This window comes from Rhinopithecus bieti, unplaced genomic scaffold (genome assembly GCF_001698545.2).
Source record: "Rhinopithecus bieti isolate Rb0 unplaced genomic scaffold, ASM169854v2 scaffold_13029, whole genome shotgun sequence".
NCBI lineage: Eukaryota > Metazoa > Chordata > Mammalia > Primates > Cercopithecidae > Rhinopithecus > Rhinopithecus bieti.
Genome location: NW_016807982.1, coordinates 1,427,487 through 1,444,220, shown reverse-complemented (window position 1 = coordinate 1,444,220; position 16,734 = coordinate 1,427,487). Strand labels below are relative to the sequence as shown.

Sequence of the window (16,734 nt, the reverse complement as noted above, 5' to 3'; positions counted from 1 at the left end):
CCCCTTGCATTTACCAGGTGAGGCGATGCCTCGCCATGATTCAGCTCTTGCTGGTACGGCTGCAGCAGCTGAACAGCACCGATTGTCCGGCACTCCCCAGTGAGATGACCCCAGTACCTCAGTTGAAAATGCAGAAATCACCCGTCTTCTGTGTCGCTCACACTGGGAGTTGGAGACTGGAGCTGTTCCTATTCGGCCATCTTGCCGACAGTTGATTTCCTATCTTAAAGTCCCAGGAACTGGACATTTTTTGCCCCCAAATAATTGACGTTTTAGTGGAGGCTGAAACCAAGATTCCTATGCTGCTGTGTGGCCCAGATGCCAGTTGATTGTTTTGCAACGGATATCAAATTCTCTGTTGGAATTTGAGGGAAACCCAATAAATAAATATACTTATTCCCCCCTCAAGTGCAGAATCAATTGACAGATGCAAGAGAAGAGCAGATGAGGATCAGCATGTCACCTTTATTACTGATGAACTGATTGGAGAGCTGTCTGAATATGCTCTGCAGCTAGGCAGATGGGGAGAGAGAGAAAGGGAGAGTGGGGAGGGCTAACTGAGCATGGTCCGCTCCTCCTCCCAAACCCACCAGATGAGCCATGCCTCTTACGCAGAGTGAATGAGAATTTGTCTGTAGTCCTGGGTCCAGGAGCATCAGTATCACCTGGGAACTTTCAGAAATGCAAATTATAGATCCAACTCCCAGAAATGCTAAATCAAACTCTGGGGGTGAGGCCCAGCACTCTGTGTTTTAATAAAGCCCTGCAGATGATTCTAACACTGGCTTAAAGCTGAGAACCACTGGCCTGTTGGGAATTGTTCCCCACAAGGCCCAGGAAGCAGTATTCCCCTGGAATATTTTGCCACCCATGCCCACCCATTTCCTCCACTTCCTAAGAAAACATATCCCAGAGAGAGGATTCACAGTTCCCACGTTTGGTTTTTAGCTTCCAGCTGCTCCGAGGAATACCAAGTGGAGGCTTCTCATTATCTCCCTTCTTTCCTAAGGAAAAAAATGCCATGGATTTGGTGTCTTCTTTCTTGCAGTCCTATAGAGGGGCAAGGGGTTAATCCCTTTGTTGGCACTTGATAGTCTCTGAAGACTCTAGAATGATCAGCAACACAAAGTCAAAGATGGAAGCATGTGGCTCTCCACTACTGAAATCTCTCTGTGGCTCTCAGTTACGCTTAGATTTCCACATAAACCCCTTGCCAAGGCCTTCACCCTTCCAACCATGTCTCGCCCATTTGTTCACACCTCCAGTCGCTCTGGCCTCCCTCTGTCCCTCTAATATGCCAAGCTCCCTTCTGCAAGGACCTTTGCACTTGCTTCCCTGTTGCTTGGAGGACTCTTCTCGCACACGTTGGCTTGTATGGCTCCTTCTTGCCCTTTAAATCCAAAACCAAATGCCAGCTCCACAGAAATCTTCTGACCACCCATTTCAAGTGCCCTCTATCCTATGCATCATCATTTATCTCATTACCCACGTTTGTTTTCTAGTGAGTACTTGACACTATCAAAAACTGATCCGATATATTTATTTGTGTTGTTTGTTTGTTAAGATGGAGTCTCACTCTGTCGTCCAGGCCAGAGTGCAATCGTACGATCTCAGCTCATTGCAACCTCCGCCCCTTGGGTTCAAGCAATTCTCCTGCCTTAGCCTCCTGAGTAGCTGAGATTACAGGCACGTGCCACCATACCTGGCTAATTATTACATTTTTAGTAGACATGGGGTTTCACCACGTTGATCAGGCTGGTCTCGAACTTCTGACCTCGTGATCCGCCCACCTCGGCCTCCCAAAGTGCTAGGATTATAGGTGTGAGCCACCATGCCCGGCCTATTTGTTTTTTTTTTTAATTCTCTGTCTCTCCTCACCAGAATGTGAGACATGAGGGACCTTGTTGTATTCCCAGCACCAGAATAGTTGCTGTTATATTGCAGGCATAAGATTTACATAAATATCTGTTGAATTAATGAGTAAGTAAATTAATGACTACATGAACACAGGAAAAGGGTTGAGGAGAGAAGGATCAGAGTTGAGTGATTCAGTCATCGAGATGGTGATGGGCCTGCCTTCCTCTTCTCAAGGACAGGAGCACCTGAGGCCAGTTGAGTGGGCCTGGAATGCTGGCACCACACCAGATTGTCTGCCTACTTTTTCTCTTACCTGTTATCTTAGGTCCAGGCTCCCCCAACTTCTCCTCCTCCTTCCCTCCCTCTCTTTCCACTGTCATTACATTACAGTCATTAGAAACCAGCAGATTCAGACCCTCCTGTTGTCTTTTTCATAAAGGACTGTTAATGGAGTTAGTTTTCAGCAGGGGAACTGCAAACTGTTGTCAACTCTGACTTGGCCACCCACATTCACATAAATTAATCACACAGGAAATCAGAAAGGGGTGGCATGAGGGCTGGGGCCTAGCTGTGTGGGGGCCCTCTTCCCAGAGAGGAGTGTGGTACGTCACACAGCTGCTGCCCACCAAGAGCCCACATTTCAGGTTGGAAACAAGACAACCCAACTGGAACCACTACAGGGTAATACAAGTCAGGATCTAATTAGCACTGGAGGGTAGGAGGTGGCCCTCCACCTTCAAGATATTGGTAACAAAGGAAAGGAAATTAAATGGGGAAGGTAGAGGCTGGAGACAGAAACAAGATTAAAGACAGACTCTTCTAGAATTATAAGGAAGAGGGCATTTATTGAGTAATGTATTCTCTATTGCTGTATAACAAATTACCACAGACTTAGTGGCTTAAAACAAAATACACTCATATGGTTTAAACATTTATAGTTTTAAACTTACATTTGTACAATTTCTGTGGGGTTAGGAGTTCAGTAACAGCTTAGCTGGGTGCATTGCTTGAGACCTTGGTCAGCCAAGGCCAAGTTCTCCTCTGGTGGCTTGACTGGGGAAGGATTCACCTCCCCACTTGTGTGGCTGCTGCAGTATTAAGTTCCTTGTGGTTGCTGGACTGAGAACTTCTGTTTCTCACTGGCTGATGTTCTGAGGCCACCCTCAGCTTCTAGACATTTCCCACAGTTCCTTGTCATTCCTTGCTACATGGGCTTCTCAAACTTGACCACTTATTTCATCAAGCAGCAAGGAGAATCCCTAGAGCAGTGGCTAGCAATATGTAGTATTATTTATCATTACGTAATCACAGAAGTGACATTCCATCTCCTTTGCCACATTCTATTGGTTAGAAGAAAGTCACATGTCCAGCCCACACTTAATAGGAGGGGACTATACAAGGGTGTGAACACCAGGAAAGGGGGAAAGGATTATGGAACAGCCACCCTAGAGTATATCCGCTACATTACCTATTAGGTTTAGGACTATGCCAAGTACTTTTACATGTATTACCTCAGTTAACTGCTAAAACAGCCTGTAAGGCAGGCATTATCCTCCTTGAACAGATAAGAACATGAGGCTCAGAGGAATGAGAACTTGCCCTAAGTCCTGCCAACATTAAGATGGGGACCACCATATCATAGCATCAAGTGAACTTGTATGAGTGTACACGCTGGAGGGCCAGCACCCTTACAGTAAGGAGCAAGGGCCCCAGGGAGGCGGGGAGGGGGCAGCAAGAGCAGGAGGGGGTTAGCTCTCCGTGAGGGGTGAGACCAAGAGGAAAGGATGGGTATGGATTACATTTCCAGAATGAAGGAAGCTGAGAGCATTTATATCTGAGGATCTCTATTTTCTCAATGAAGCAGAAAATGAGGGCGTCTCCTGAGAGGGTGGAGGTTGGGCTAGAAGGGAAGCAGAGCCAAGTTGGAATAGCAGCTGTGGGGAATGGGGAATGGGAATTTTGCCAGCATGCCTACAAAGTTGTCAAGTGGAATAAGGCTGCTTCCTTCATGAAGACTGCAGCATAGGCTTGGTGGGTGGTCCCCAGTCCCTCCCCTATTACTTTCCATATTCACTTTCATCATCTTGCTTTGCAGTGCTGCAATTTACGCCCAAGTCCATCTCTCTTGTCAGAAGGAAAGTTTGTATAGGGTGGGAACTTAACAGTAGTGTGTAATGTGCCTCTCCATACCCAGCACAGGGCCTGGCACATGAAAATCCTCCGCAAATGACCTGTTTGCTTCCAGACCCTGAATTTCTAAATCACTGTATTACCTCTCATCCCCTAAAGGCTCATGCAGTTCTAAAAGACTGTTCAAAAATATGTATTTTTACTTTTCAGCACAGTAGAATAGAAAGTGTAGGTCCCTCTATCATGGAATAGGGGTCCTTAGAGGTGGAGTTAGGGAGGTCTGTTGCATGTATAAACTGGTGACAAAAAAAGCAGCTTTGCATTTTGGCCCAGTATTTTTGATGTCAAGAAGCCAGAAGAACCATTTCAAAATATTCCATTTCAGTCTTTATTGATTGGTATGGAATGTTGCCCACAGTATATTCTTGCCTGAAAAATCTAGTTACCAGACAGACACTTACAGCGCAATCCCATTTGTGTCAAATTATAGTCAAGTAGACAAAAAACCTAAGTCAAACCATCTCAGGGAAAAAATGCAATGTGTTGTTCATCTTCAATGAAAAGTTTCGGAGACTATTCAGATGCCACAGGGATTCTACCATCTCGGCCTCCTTCTTGGGCCCTATGAGATGGCAAATGGCTGTCCACATTCCCTGGACTGCAGTGTCCCCCAGGACTCCTTACACAGGCCCAGAGATCCACCCTGATAGGACCAACTTGGGTCACATGCCCACCACTGAGCCGATGACTGTGGCCAAGGCGATCCTGCCCTCTGATCAGCCTTGGTCACAAAAGGGAGTCAGGGTGTTGTGAACAAGAGGAAGAGGAGTGGATGCCACATATTATACCTCTATCCACTGAAAAACAACTGCTCTGGTCCCCAGCCCCCTGCTTTTTTTTGCTTTTTTTTTTTTTTTGTAAAATCTGCCCCTTGCCTCCTCCTGATTAAGGAACACCCCTGGGGCTCACCCTGGCCCCACTGAGCATATCTAAGTGTTGCTGGAAATCCTGGGTCCCCTCAGGCCTATCTCAACTCAGATATCATATGTTTCTCCTGGGGCCTGAAGTGGGAGCTTGAACTCTAGGCCTTCTAGCCCTGGCAGTCTTCCCAGTCACACCTTTTGTTTACTGCTGACACTTCTCTCAAAGCTAGCCCTTCCCTCCCTTTCCCTCCCCTCCATTCCCCTCCTTTCTCTTCCCTCCCCCTCCTCTCCCCTCCCTCTCCTTCCACTCTTCTCCTTCTCTCTCCCCATCCTCTCCCTCCCCCTCCTCTCCCCATCCTCTCCCTCCCCCTCCTCTCCCTTCTCTCCCTCCATCCCACTCCTTCTCCCTCCCTTCCCCTCCCTTCCCTTCTCCTCCCTTCCCCTTCTTTCCCTTCTCCTCCTCTCCCTTCCCCTTCTCTCCCTTCCTCTCCTCAGGATCAGTTTCCCTGCCCCAATCTCTCTCTACCAAGCCACTCCCTCCTCCACAAAGCATCAGTCACAGCTACTCTAATGCTACACGTGAGACCAGGAACAGGAAATATGATTGAATGGCATTTTATTTTTTCAAACTGGATCCATCAGCTCTGCCTGACTCTTTTCCCTCTGCACCGGTTTCTAGCTGACATTCGGTACTTCTTCCTGGCATTACATTGTTTACATTGTTTACGGTAGAGTTCAAGTTCCTCGAAGTACTTAGCTCTCAGGAGAGCCGCTCTCTGCTCATAAGAGTGCTTCTCCAGGTCTGTCGTTGCTGACCACATCTTCCCTGTGGCCTTGGCCACCTGCACCACCGACCAGCTCGGGTTCTCCCTCTTCAGCTGAGCATAGTGGTCTTGGCAGAAGAGTAGGAAGGATGATGGAGGCCGTCTGGGTGCCTGGGGATCCCGCTTTCTCCGTTTCTTCCTCTTGCCAACGTAATTCATCATTTCTTCCTGGTATCGGGCTTTGTCGAGTTTGGCCAGGGCTTCATATTTGGCCTTTTCATGCTTTGAGATGGATCTCCATTTTTCCGAACACTTTCTAGAGAACTCTTTAAAGCCAACGTAGGTATTCGGCTGCTGCTCCTTGAATTTGTTTCTGTAATTCAGCAAAAAGTGGATGTAAGAAGAGACGTTTGCCTTAGGCTTTAGCTGGATTTCTTTTCCCATGTTCATAAGTTCATCTTTTTTCTGGATTCAGTAACTTGAACAGGAGAGACTGTTGTCCCCACACTCCAGGAGCAATCTAGAAGGTGCTCTGCTTGCGGTGAATTTTTCTGTCTGCAAGAGCTGCAGTCAGGGCTCAGCCTTTTCAGTGGTGATGGCATTGTTGAGTCAGAGGAGGGAAACTGTGACATCGTCCACAAGCCAGCCAATCCCAGCCAACACCTGTGGGCATTTGTGTACGGGTGTTCTTATTGGTTGGTTACTTGAGGGTCAATGGTTGCCTCTCATGAAAGATGATGGTTCATTCATAGAAGGCTATGAGGCAGCTATGTCCCCCAGAAATAATTTTCCTTGGCTTTCTAGAGGCAGTGGGTTTTGCTGCACGTTGGGGGCTTAAAATCCCTAGGCTGTAGTGACAGGCCATGGGGTCTGCTTTCCTCACTATACGATTGTCAGGATGCCGCCTCATCCCTTCCAAAGACAGGCTGAGAATAATGAACATAGGGAGGTGGATAGCTCCAGGGCTGTCATGATAAAATGTGAAGTCTTTCTGTTTGCCTTGAACAGTGGCAGCTCATGCCATACAAAGGGTTTAGTAGTAACTCTAAAAGTAATCAGGTATGACAGCTGTGACTTGGTTCCTGTCAGGACAAAGTTGTCTAATTTAAAACCTGAGTGCTTGGGCTGTGAATTTGAACTCTTCGTTTCTCTGAAGAAATGTGAGGGGAAAGAGGGAGGAGAACCTTGAGATTTTATTAATTAACACTTGAGTCTATGAAAATGAGATGGAATTTGTAGCACATCCAGAAGTCTCCCCACTCTCGCGTGAGGGGTCCCCATTTCTTAGGTTTAGAACGCAAAGCTGTAACAGCTACACTCAAACTGACTGGCTTCTGGCTTTTGGTCAAAGTAGTTGTGGATATTCCACTAGTCTTTCAATTGGAGGGAAGAGAAAAGATGAAAAAGTGTCATTTTTTGGGCCTTTGGACACTGCTAGGTACTTGCCTGTGTAGTGTTGGGTTTAATATAACTTAATGGTTGATGATAGCCCCAAATTTATAGGACTAGAAAACCGGGTTTCATTAACATAAAAAGTAACATGTTCAAGGTTGAACAGCCACTCATGGGTGGGAGTGTGGATTTTGACTGCTGATTGCTTGACCTAAGCCTGTACTTCATCCTGCCTGCACAGAGCTGCTGCCAGGGCACTGAGGGTCCAGATGCGTGGTCTCAGCAGCTGAGCCGGACAAGGAAACTTGCCTAAGACGACCATATTTTGAATTTTTCCGGGTTCATTCCCAGGGTTCCAAGACTTCAACATTCATCTTCTGTAAAAGAAAGATGGAAACTAGTAAGAGTCTCCAATCCTGAATTCTTGCCCCAGCTCTGCTGCAAGGTGGTGGCCCAAGCCAGCCCCTTCCCCTGTGTGAGCTTATGATCTTTCATAAATTGAGCATTCTGGACTGGCCAGGAAAGCCCCTCCAGGGGACAAGCTGTAGTTGTGTGGCAGGATTTGGGGGCCTATAAGATATCAAATGCCAATCAAGGAAGTCTGGACTAGCAGGGGGTCTGGCAAAGGAACAGATTACTTTGGGGACACTTCTCAGCCTAGGTAGTCTTTTTTCCCCTGGCTCTTTCTCCCAAGGGGCCGGAGGTTGACTCACACATTTGCTGGACATGAGCAGGACTGCATAGAAGAATGGGACACAGCTCCTTTCTGAGATCAAAAGATGGGACATGAGGAAGAACTTTAATGAAAGTCCACATATTAATCAGACTCTGCTTAGGCTCAGACATACACACACACACACACACACAGTAGCTTATCTGTGTCTCTGTTCATAACCTTCCATCCCTCTCATGATGATAAGATCCAGGAAGATTAACCCACAATAGCTATCGGGAAGCTAACAGATTTAAGAAGAAAAAGCAGTAAAAGGGAAAAGCTATGTCAATCTCCCCTAAAGTCCTTGTTTAGGGGAGCTTAGGAAAGGTAAATAAATCTGGCTTCCTAAATCAATGCTGTGTGCTGAGTATCTAAGATTTGCCATTCCAGATCCCCTTTCCAGCCTTCTCCAACCTTCTCTTTTCAGCCTTCTCTGGCCTGGGAAGCTGGTCTGTATGAGCCACATCAATGGATCCCATACCCTCTGGTTTCCATCTCACTTTGGTCAATGAGGTCCCCCATAGGAGATCAGAGATGGAGGAAAATTAGGTCAAGGCATTTATTCTCCTGGATCCCCACCCCAGGGTCACCTGTAGCTGGTTCTGTGTCCCTGGACTAAAGGTCACTGGTCCTCATAAGATGTTCTCTCTAAGTGACTCTCTCCTTCCAGTACAGGCATTGCCCCCACTCTTTATCTCCTTATGCCTAGGGTAGTAAAAGCTCAACTTTTATGAGCCTTTGAGGTCTCTGCTACTTTCCCACACTCTGCCCTCACCAATTATTTTAATTTTGAGTGGCCATCTGTTTCCTGCTGGGACCCTCACCAAAGTACCATGTTTTTAGCCTTTCACCATGTAGGCATCAGTTTAATAGAGAAGAGTAATGAGCTTCTGGAGATCCAAGTGCCCGGCAGTCACAGAGCCTGGAGTGGTCTGCAGAGCAAGCATGCCTGCAAGGACAGTGGCATGACCAGACCACATGCCCAGGAAGAGGTGTCCAATATTCCCTAGATTATGAGATGACCTCCAGGCAGGAGCATTGGTCTAGAGGGCCAGATAGTAAATATGATAAGGCTTGGTGAACCACAGGGTTTCTGTTGCAAGTACCCAGCTCTGCCACTATACCCCGAAAGTAACCATAGAAAATACCTAAACCAATGAGTGTGGCTGTGTTCCAATAAAACCTTATTTTAAAAAAATAGGCTGCAAGCTGGGGGTCATAAATCTGCCAACTCGTCATCCACAGATGTGAGTTCAGTATTTTCAAACATCTTGTTTGCAGTCTGCAATAAGAAATACATTTTACATAATGACTCATTTACATACATACATACTTAATATTTATATAATACTTAATATGAGCCAGCCTCTCTTCTAAGCACTTTATGTGTATCATTCTATTCAATCCTCATAACAAGCCTATGGGAGGGCTATTTTTATCTCCATACAAGGATAAAGGTAGCAAAGCACAGAGAAGATAGAGATAAAAATGTTCTACTTGTATGACGTACTCTTATTTTCTACTCTGTTCTAGTCACTTCTACTTTATGTTGTTATTTAAAATGCCACCCACAGACTGACCTCATGACCCACTGATGGGTCACACTCCAAGGATGGATTTGAAAAACACCATCCAGACAAGCTGAGAGGGAGCTTCCACCTTGGAGACTGTGAGATCCTCTTTACTTGGTGACAATAACATGAAGTGGAAAGAACATGGCCTTTGAAGCCAGACAGATATAAGTTCAAATTCTAGCTTTACCATTTATAGCTGAGTAACTTTGGGCAAGTCTAGCTCATTACAACCATATCTCTGAGAAGTAGTGAGATGATAATAAAGCCATGAGGCTGAAACAAATTGAAATGATAGAAATAAAAACAGCTGGCACTCCCCATCTCCTACAGTGTGGGCTGGACTTAGCCACCCACTCCTAATGAATAGAACATGGAAATAGACAAACAGTAACTTTACAGTGGGGAAATCTGGCAGACACCACTTTAACCAAGTGATCAAAGTAAGCATCATCAGTAACGGGTCATGCTGAGATCACAGAACCCCCTTCTGTGATGCCATAATAAGAGCATCTCACCCCCATGATATTCTTCCCAAAAATCCATAGCCAAGGTCTATGAAAAACCATTAGACAAACTGAAATAAAGAACATTCTACCAAACACCTGATCAGTACCCTTCAATAATGTCAAGATCTTAAAAAAAACCAAGGCAAGACTAAGAAACTAATGCAAATTGGAAGAAACCAAGAAGACAGGACAAGTGCAATGAGAGATGCTAGACTGAATCCTGGGACAGAAAAAAAAGTGGGGCACTGGTGGAAATCTGGGAAGATCTGAATAAAATGTTTCATTTAGTTAATAGTACTGTACCATTGCTGATTTCTTAGTTTTTACACATGTCCCAGGGTTATGTAAGATGCCAACATTAGGGAATCTGGGTGAAGGGTATACAGGACATTTCTGTACCATCTTTGCACTCTTTTCTTATTTCAAAATAACATTTTTTGAAAAAACGTCTTCCCAGTTAATAGCAATGTGCACCCAGGGTAAAGACACCCTGCTCTTGATCCATCACCTCCAGGAATCACAGGGCCAGATTTTACCCTCAATTACATCAGCATATGGTCTTAGCATATCTCTGTCAAAGTATCTCTCAAATGTTGGAGCATGATGGAATCACGTAAGCTTTTCAAAACCCTCCGTACTCAGGCCGCAGCAACAACACAAAAATACCTGACATAGGCATGTGTTTGTCAAATGCTTTGAAGCTTCCTTCATCCCCCTCCTGCTCCTTCCTCTGTGGAGTGGGACTCACTGGTTGCATTGACCCTCTGAGCAAGACATCTGCAAGTGGCAGAAGAATGCCTCTCCAAAGATGCCGGCATCCTAAGCCCTGAAACCTGTGAATTTGTTCCTTACTTGGCAAAAGGGACTTTGTAGCTAAGATTACTCTAAGGATTTAGAGATAGGGAGATGATCCTGGATTATCCAGGTGAGCCTGATAGAATCACATGGCCTTTGTAAGAGGAAGGCAGGAGAGTCACAGTCAGAGGAGATGTGATGAGAGAAGCAGAGGATCAGAGGTGGAGAGAGATTTGAAGATGCTACACTGCTGGTATTGAAGACAAGGGAAAGAGGCCACAAGCCAAGAAATGCAGGTGGCTACTAGCAGCTGGAAAAGGCAAGCAAAAGGATTCTCCCCTGGTGCCACCAGAGGGGCTCAGCCCTCCCCACACCTTGATCTTGGCCTGCTGAAACCCATTTTGGACTTCTGACCTCCAGAATTATAACACAATACATTTGTGTTCTTTAAGCCCCTAAATGTGCCGTTATTTGTTAAGGCAGCAATAGGAAACTAGCACAGTGTCTTTCTCCTCCAGCTTCTTGTCTGTAACTTTTCCTCTGCCATTCTTAACCCCTGCTTGTGTTAATACAGAAGACACATTTTAAGGTGAAAGTTTTACACCACGGCATATTCGATTCGTTGAGGGAGGAGAACATGATATATTCAATCCTGCACACTCTTCTTCACTCACTTGCTGACTCATTAAGTCACTAATTCACTCATTCACTTACCAATTAATTCACTCTTATGTTCTTTCAGTTCATTCACTCACTCATGTACTCACACACCCATCTCAATAAATAGCTGTTGAGTTGCTGGAGCAGTGTGGCTGCTGCTTTGATGGCCAGTGATGAACAGTGTTTGAGAGATGGATGTGTCTCAGGAAGGAGGGTGGCAGTCCAAAGAATCATCTGAATTCACCTGGATCGCTACATAGTAAGAAGCCAGATAGGGAGGCCAGGCCATAAGCAGTCAGTCCAAGACTCTTTTGGCACTGACCTCTTGCCAGGAGCTGTTAATCAGATGTGAGCACAATATTTTAATAAATATGATGATCACACTTTGGGTACATCATCTCTGGAAGCCTGGAAGCATGAAAAGAGAGATTAATTTATCCAAGGCCACAGAGCAATAAGTGGCAGAGCCAGGCTTCGAACTCAAGCTTGTTTGACCCTTTGGCTCATATGTTTAGCCTCTGTGGGTAGTCTAGGATCTCCCTTGGTTGGGGCTAGGGTAAGGAAGCAACCGGGAAGGAACAAGGCCAAGAATTTCAGGAGGAGTGAAGAAGAAAGGAGAAAAGGTTGTCTAAATCTCAACGTTTAAAAAGATTCAGGTGAATCGTTTCTCATCTGGGTTGATCCTCATTCTGGATAGATCTAGTCAACTTATCTCTAGGTTATGGGATATTCCAAGTCCAGGAGGTCAACTGACCTGGATGACCTATAGAACTTCACCAGCATCTGAAGATAAGCACGGAGCCTGCATCTCCTCCCAAGGGCAGAGGCTTGCCAAAGCCAGGTGAGGTGTCAGCACCCAGACCAATGGACTAGTGGACAGGTGGGCAGGCAGTGGTCAGATGATTAGACACAGAATGGGATCAGCATGGTGGGGGGATGCCTGGCTACCTATGAAAGGATACGGGACAGATCTAGAACAAGACCAACTCTGGGTTGATACCTCACACCGTGATCTATGGACACTCCTCACAGGTCTTTAAAAACCTACTCCTTTATACCACAGAATAGGAGAGTGACCCTGATCATTCAGTCCACCTACTTCTCCTTCATCCACAGTAGACGTCTTTTGTTTTGTCTGCCTAGTGCTCCTCCCTTCTTTTGAGCACATTCCTTCTTTTTGGAGAATTGTCCCCAAACTAGTCATGGGGTTCTAGTGGGGGCCACCTCCTTGGCCCCAGGAATGGGCACATTCCCCAGCTAAACTAATCAGAGGCCTCTGATGGGCTTTTTCTAATTAGAATCATGGGGAGAGATCATCATCTTCTCTCTAGTGGTGAAGGTGAGAGAGTGAATCACAGAGCTACTAAGGGTGGTCATGGCCCCAGCCTCAAGCAGCTGCCATTTGCAATAGAAAGAATGATGCCAGCGGGCAGACCACAACATAGATGGGGCACAGAGAGAGAGGCTTTGTAGCATCTGAGTTCCTGGTTCTGGCAATCCCTGAGGCCAGCTACAACTCTACTCTTCCTATGGTTTAGCTACAATCCATAGCAGCCAATCATTTCTTCTGTAGGTAGATGTGATCTGGATTTCTCCCATCTGAAAGCCAAAGTATAAGGCATTAATCTAGATGGATGGCAGCAAGCAATACAAGAAGAGAGAAATTCTCCTCTCCCCTATTTTTGATGCTTTTTGGGCACATGCTATGTGCCAGGCACCTTTTATATGCATCACCTCACTTAAACCTTTTAACAGATCAATGAAGTGGGTGCTGTTATTATTCTTACTATATAGATAGGGAAACGAGGCCCAAGGCAGGTCAGTTACTTGCCCAAAGTGAGGCAGTATGTTTAGAGCTGATGATACTTGAATCCAGGCAGTCTCCTTCTAGGGCCCATGTGCGAAGTCTCCACCCCAAATTGCTTTCTATTCAGTAAATCTTATTCCCTTTGCCTATGAGTCTACCTTGCTGTACAGAGATATGGCAGGGCCAAAAGTTGTAGATGTCGTGTCTTGAGGCCTTAGAGGGAACTTTGTAAGCATCACTCACAATCACACTATGAGATATAAACTGGGGAAAGAGGGGCTCAGAGAAGTGAAACCACCTCTCCAAGGTCACATGGCCAGCAGATGATGAAGGCAGGATTAGAACTCAGCTCTATGGGACTCTAGGACCACTTGCTCGCTAGCCTTGGTGTTTTTGAGATGTTTAGCCCACCCATTCTCCAGCTGTTGGGCAGCTCACTCATTCTTCTGGGCATCAGAGCTGCTGATCTCTGGCAGGGCCCACTAGCTGCCTCCTGACAGGGGAAGGAACATGCATGATGCTCAAACTCAGAGTGGCAGTTGAGTGGCAGGTACACACTGATGTGGACAGCTCCTCAAGAAGCCATTTACAGCAGTCCCTCTGGGTGAGAAATAGTACTAATTACAAGCAGTGGAGGCTTCTACAAGGCAAGCGGTGCCACCCTCTATGGCAGGAAGCAAGTTCCTTCTCCAAGTCATGTCTGCCAGTGACAGGTGGAAAGTGGGCAAGGCTGAGGAAGCAGGGGCCAGTGGAGGCCAGGCTGGGGTTCCCCAGAGAAAGAGGGAAGGTGATGGCCAGGTGTACTGGCTGGTCTGGGTACAACAGAGTGCCCTGTCCTTCTACCCCTGCATTGCTCTGTCACCAGAGTAGATGCAGGTGCCTCGTTTCCCTGGAGAAAACTAAGCCAGGCTGCTCTGCGGTCTGCTCTGAAGGGAAGGGTTCAAGGCCCTGGTAAGATCTCACCCCCTCTTCTCAAACCCCAGCAAGGCAGGGGGAAGATAGCTCACGTTTGTGAGGCACCTACTGTATGCTAGGCACAGACTTGGTCACATTACACACATGAGCACTGCTGCTCAGAGGAATCCCATTGCACAGATGAGGAAACTGAGGCTCAGAGAAGTTATGTCACATGCCTATGTTCACACTAGGAAACAGTGGAACCCAGATTCAAATATAGCGCTGTCTGGTTTCGAAGGCCTGGCCCTTAACCCTTAACCTTTTTAAACCTATTGCCTCTGTGGGGAACAACACAGGTGATGCGCCAGATAGGTGTCATCTTCACTTAGAGACTCGAGCCAGGAAGAAGAGGGTTGAGTAGAGTTGAGTGTGAATGTGCTGTAGTCACCACACTCTTGAGGGCTGCACCCTGTTTCTGGGCCAAGCCTGACGGGGATAGGCTTTAACATCCTAGAGCATGGAGGCTGCCAGTCCTCAGCGCTGCCATCCCGGATCTCAGATCTAATGTGTAATAGAGACTTGGGCTGGGGACAGGGGACAGCCAGCTAAAGGCTTAGCAGCTGGTCAGAGTGGAGACTGCTCTTAGATTCTGTCCAGTCAGACTGGCTCAGGACCTGGAGGATAAATGTACAAGGTTCAGGACATCATATAAGAGTAATAAGGGCAAGTTGGGGAGGCAGCAACAGACATGGAAGAAATGATGCTAGGACACCGTTTCCCAAATCTCCCCTGGGAAAGCCACGCCTGTGGAATCTTTTCCTCATTAAAGTGAGTAGGCAGCCCTTCTCTCCATCCAAACCTCAAATGGGGGCCATAGGGACCTACCTTCCTGATAGAAGTTCCATCAGCTGATTGGCTTAGTGTGAGACACATGACCACCAGGATCCAATCACCTGTAGCCTATGAGTCACATGATGTACATGGCTGCCCCTTTCAGGAGCTGTGGGTTGAGGGAAGGAGACTGCTCTTCAAAGGCTTCTAGTCCTCATAAGAAAGTAGAACTGCCTGATTTAGACCTGGAGACAGTAAAGGATGGAGTGGGCAACTCAGAAAAGCTGCCGGGGATCAAGTCTCCCCACCCAGAGCTTGGCATCAGCACCAATTCTGATCTTCAGACCCAACCCTGTTCTGTCACTTCGGCACGATGGGAAGATCCTCTCCATAGAGGCAGGAAACACCTTACCCATCAGCTCTGCCGGCTGAGCAGCTGAGCTAGCAATGGAAGGAAACTGACACACCAAGCCACCCCCTAGACCTTCACAATATGCCACTACCCAATGCACAAGGCCCAGCATGGTGGTGAGGAAGCCCTCATCCCGACAACAAACACAGCCAGGCTCCCTGTCCCTCAGCACTCCCAGCCCCAGATATATGTCCTCCAGAGAGCTGTGCATCTGGAGGAAAAACATTTACCTGATGTGGTTTGTGTGGGTTCCCTAGAGCTAATAATTAGCTGAGCAGGAAAGAGCTCTGATAATTTGTTGAGTTTATTGAGTTGCTTCTGGGGAAAGGGGAACATTTGCCCACATTGATTAGCAGACCCCACTGTTGCTGCTTTGGGGATAGGTCAGCATGACAAGAATCCCCAGGAAGGTACCAGCAGCTGCTAAGTGAAGCAGGTAGTGGGGCACAGCCAGGGCTGAGGAACTAGGAGTGGGGAAGCATGTCTTGACAGGAGTGGGCAGTGCCATGGGAAACCCGGGTGAAGCCCGCATGGCACTGGAGGCCCTCCCTCCTATTCCCTGGCTCACCTGCTCACTGCCTCTTTCTCTGCTTTTCCCCACATGTAACCTCTGCTTTCACCAGCAGGATCTCATTCATTCATTCATTTGGGCAATCATCCCTTCTTCCACTGAGTGATATTTACTGAACCCTTTCTTTGTGTCAGGCACTCTCCAAGGTACCAAGGAAAGGACTGTGAACAAGAAAGAAACAGCTCCTATCTTCAGGGAGCTCATAGTTCAGCAATGCATGGTGAGACAAGCACTATGGTAGAGAAAGTGCTGGGTGCCCAGAGGGAACAAAGGAGAAGTAAACCAGACTCAGCAACAATGACAGGTTTCCTGAGCCAGGGGCTGATACACCTGCAGGATGAGTAGGAAGTAACTAGGAAAAGAGTGGGGATGGATCAAGATTGGGAGAGAGAATTTGGCAAGAAGGTAAATTCTTAATTGTTGGGAGCTTCAAAATAGATCAAAATTGACCATTTTTCAAGAATGCTGTGGTTGAGATTCCCATATAGCTGGGCATTAGATCTAGAAGACCTCTGAAGTCCTTCTCAAATCTCAGATTTTAAGATTAGCTGGTTCCCACTCTCCTGATAGCAGAGGGGATATAATTTGATATCCCACCACTGAAAGCAAGCCACTGCTGTTTGTTCATTTATTCATTCATTCACAAAGCATGTCTAATAAAAGTGTTCTTAACCCACTCCCCTCCCCCAAAGAAGCCAGTTGGACTACCCAGCACTCCCATGGCCTCAGTAGGTCTTCCTGACAGGTGCCCATGGCACTCCCAGCACCTGCTGCCTACAGGCCATCTCCCACCCCCACCCTCAATGCCTGTGCACTTCTACTCCCATCAGCTGAGTCTTGCACTTTCCGAGATTCAGTTGGGTTTGTTGCCAAGTCTCTCAGTGCCAGTCATACTTGTTA

The 16,734-nt window shown here is 46.8% G+C and overlaps 2 protein-coding genes across 2 annotated transcripts in view; one reads left to right on the top strand and one right to left on the bottom strand.

Moving 5' to 3' along the window:
- The window catches only part of CSMD2 (CUB and Sushi multiple domains 2), a gene marked incomplete at its 3' end in the record, with an annotated part of 670,449 nt that overhangs the window by 332,663 nt on the left and 321,052 nt on the right, over nucleotides 1-16,734 (top strand).
- On the bottom strand, nucleotides 5,510-7,438 carry HMGB4 (high mobility group box 4). Its single transcript, XM_017884565.1, has one exon. The coding sequence runs from the start codon at nucleotides 6,122-6,124 to the stop codon at nucleotides 5,549-5,551; it is 576 nt and encodes a 191-aa protein (XP_017740054.1). The 5' UTR covers nucleotides 6,125-7,438; the 3' UTR covers nucleotides 5,510-5,548.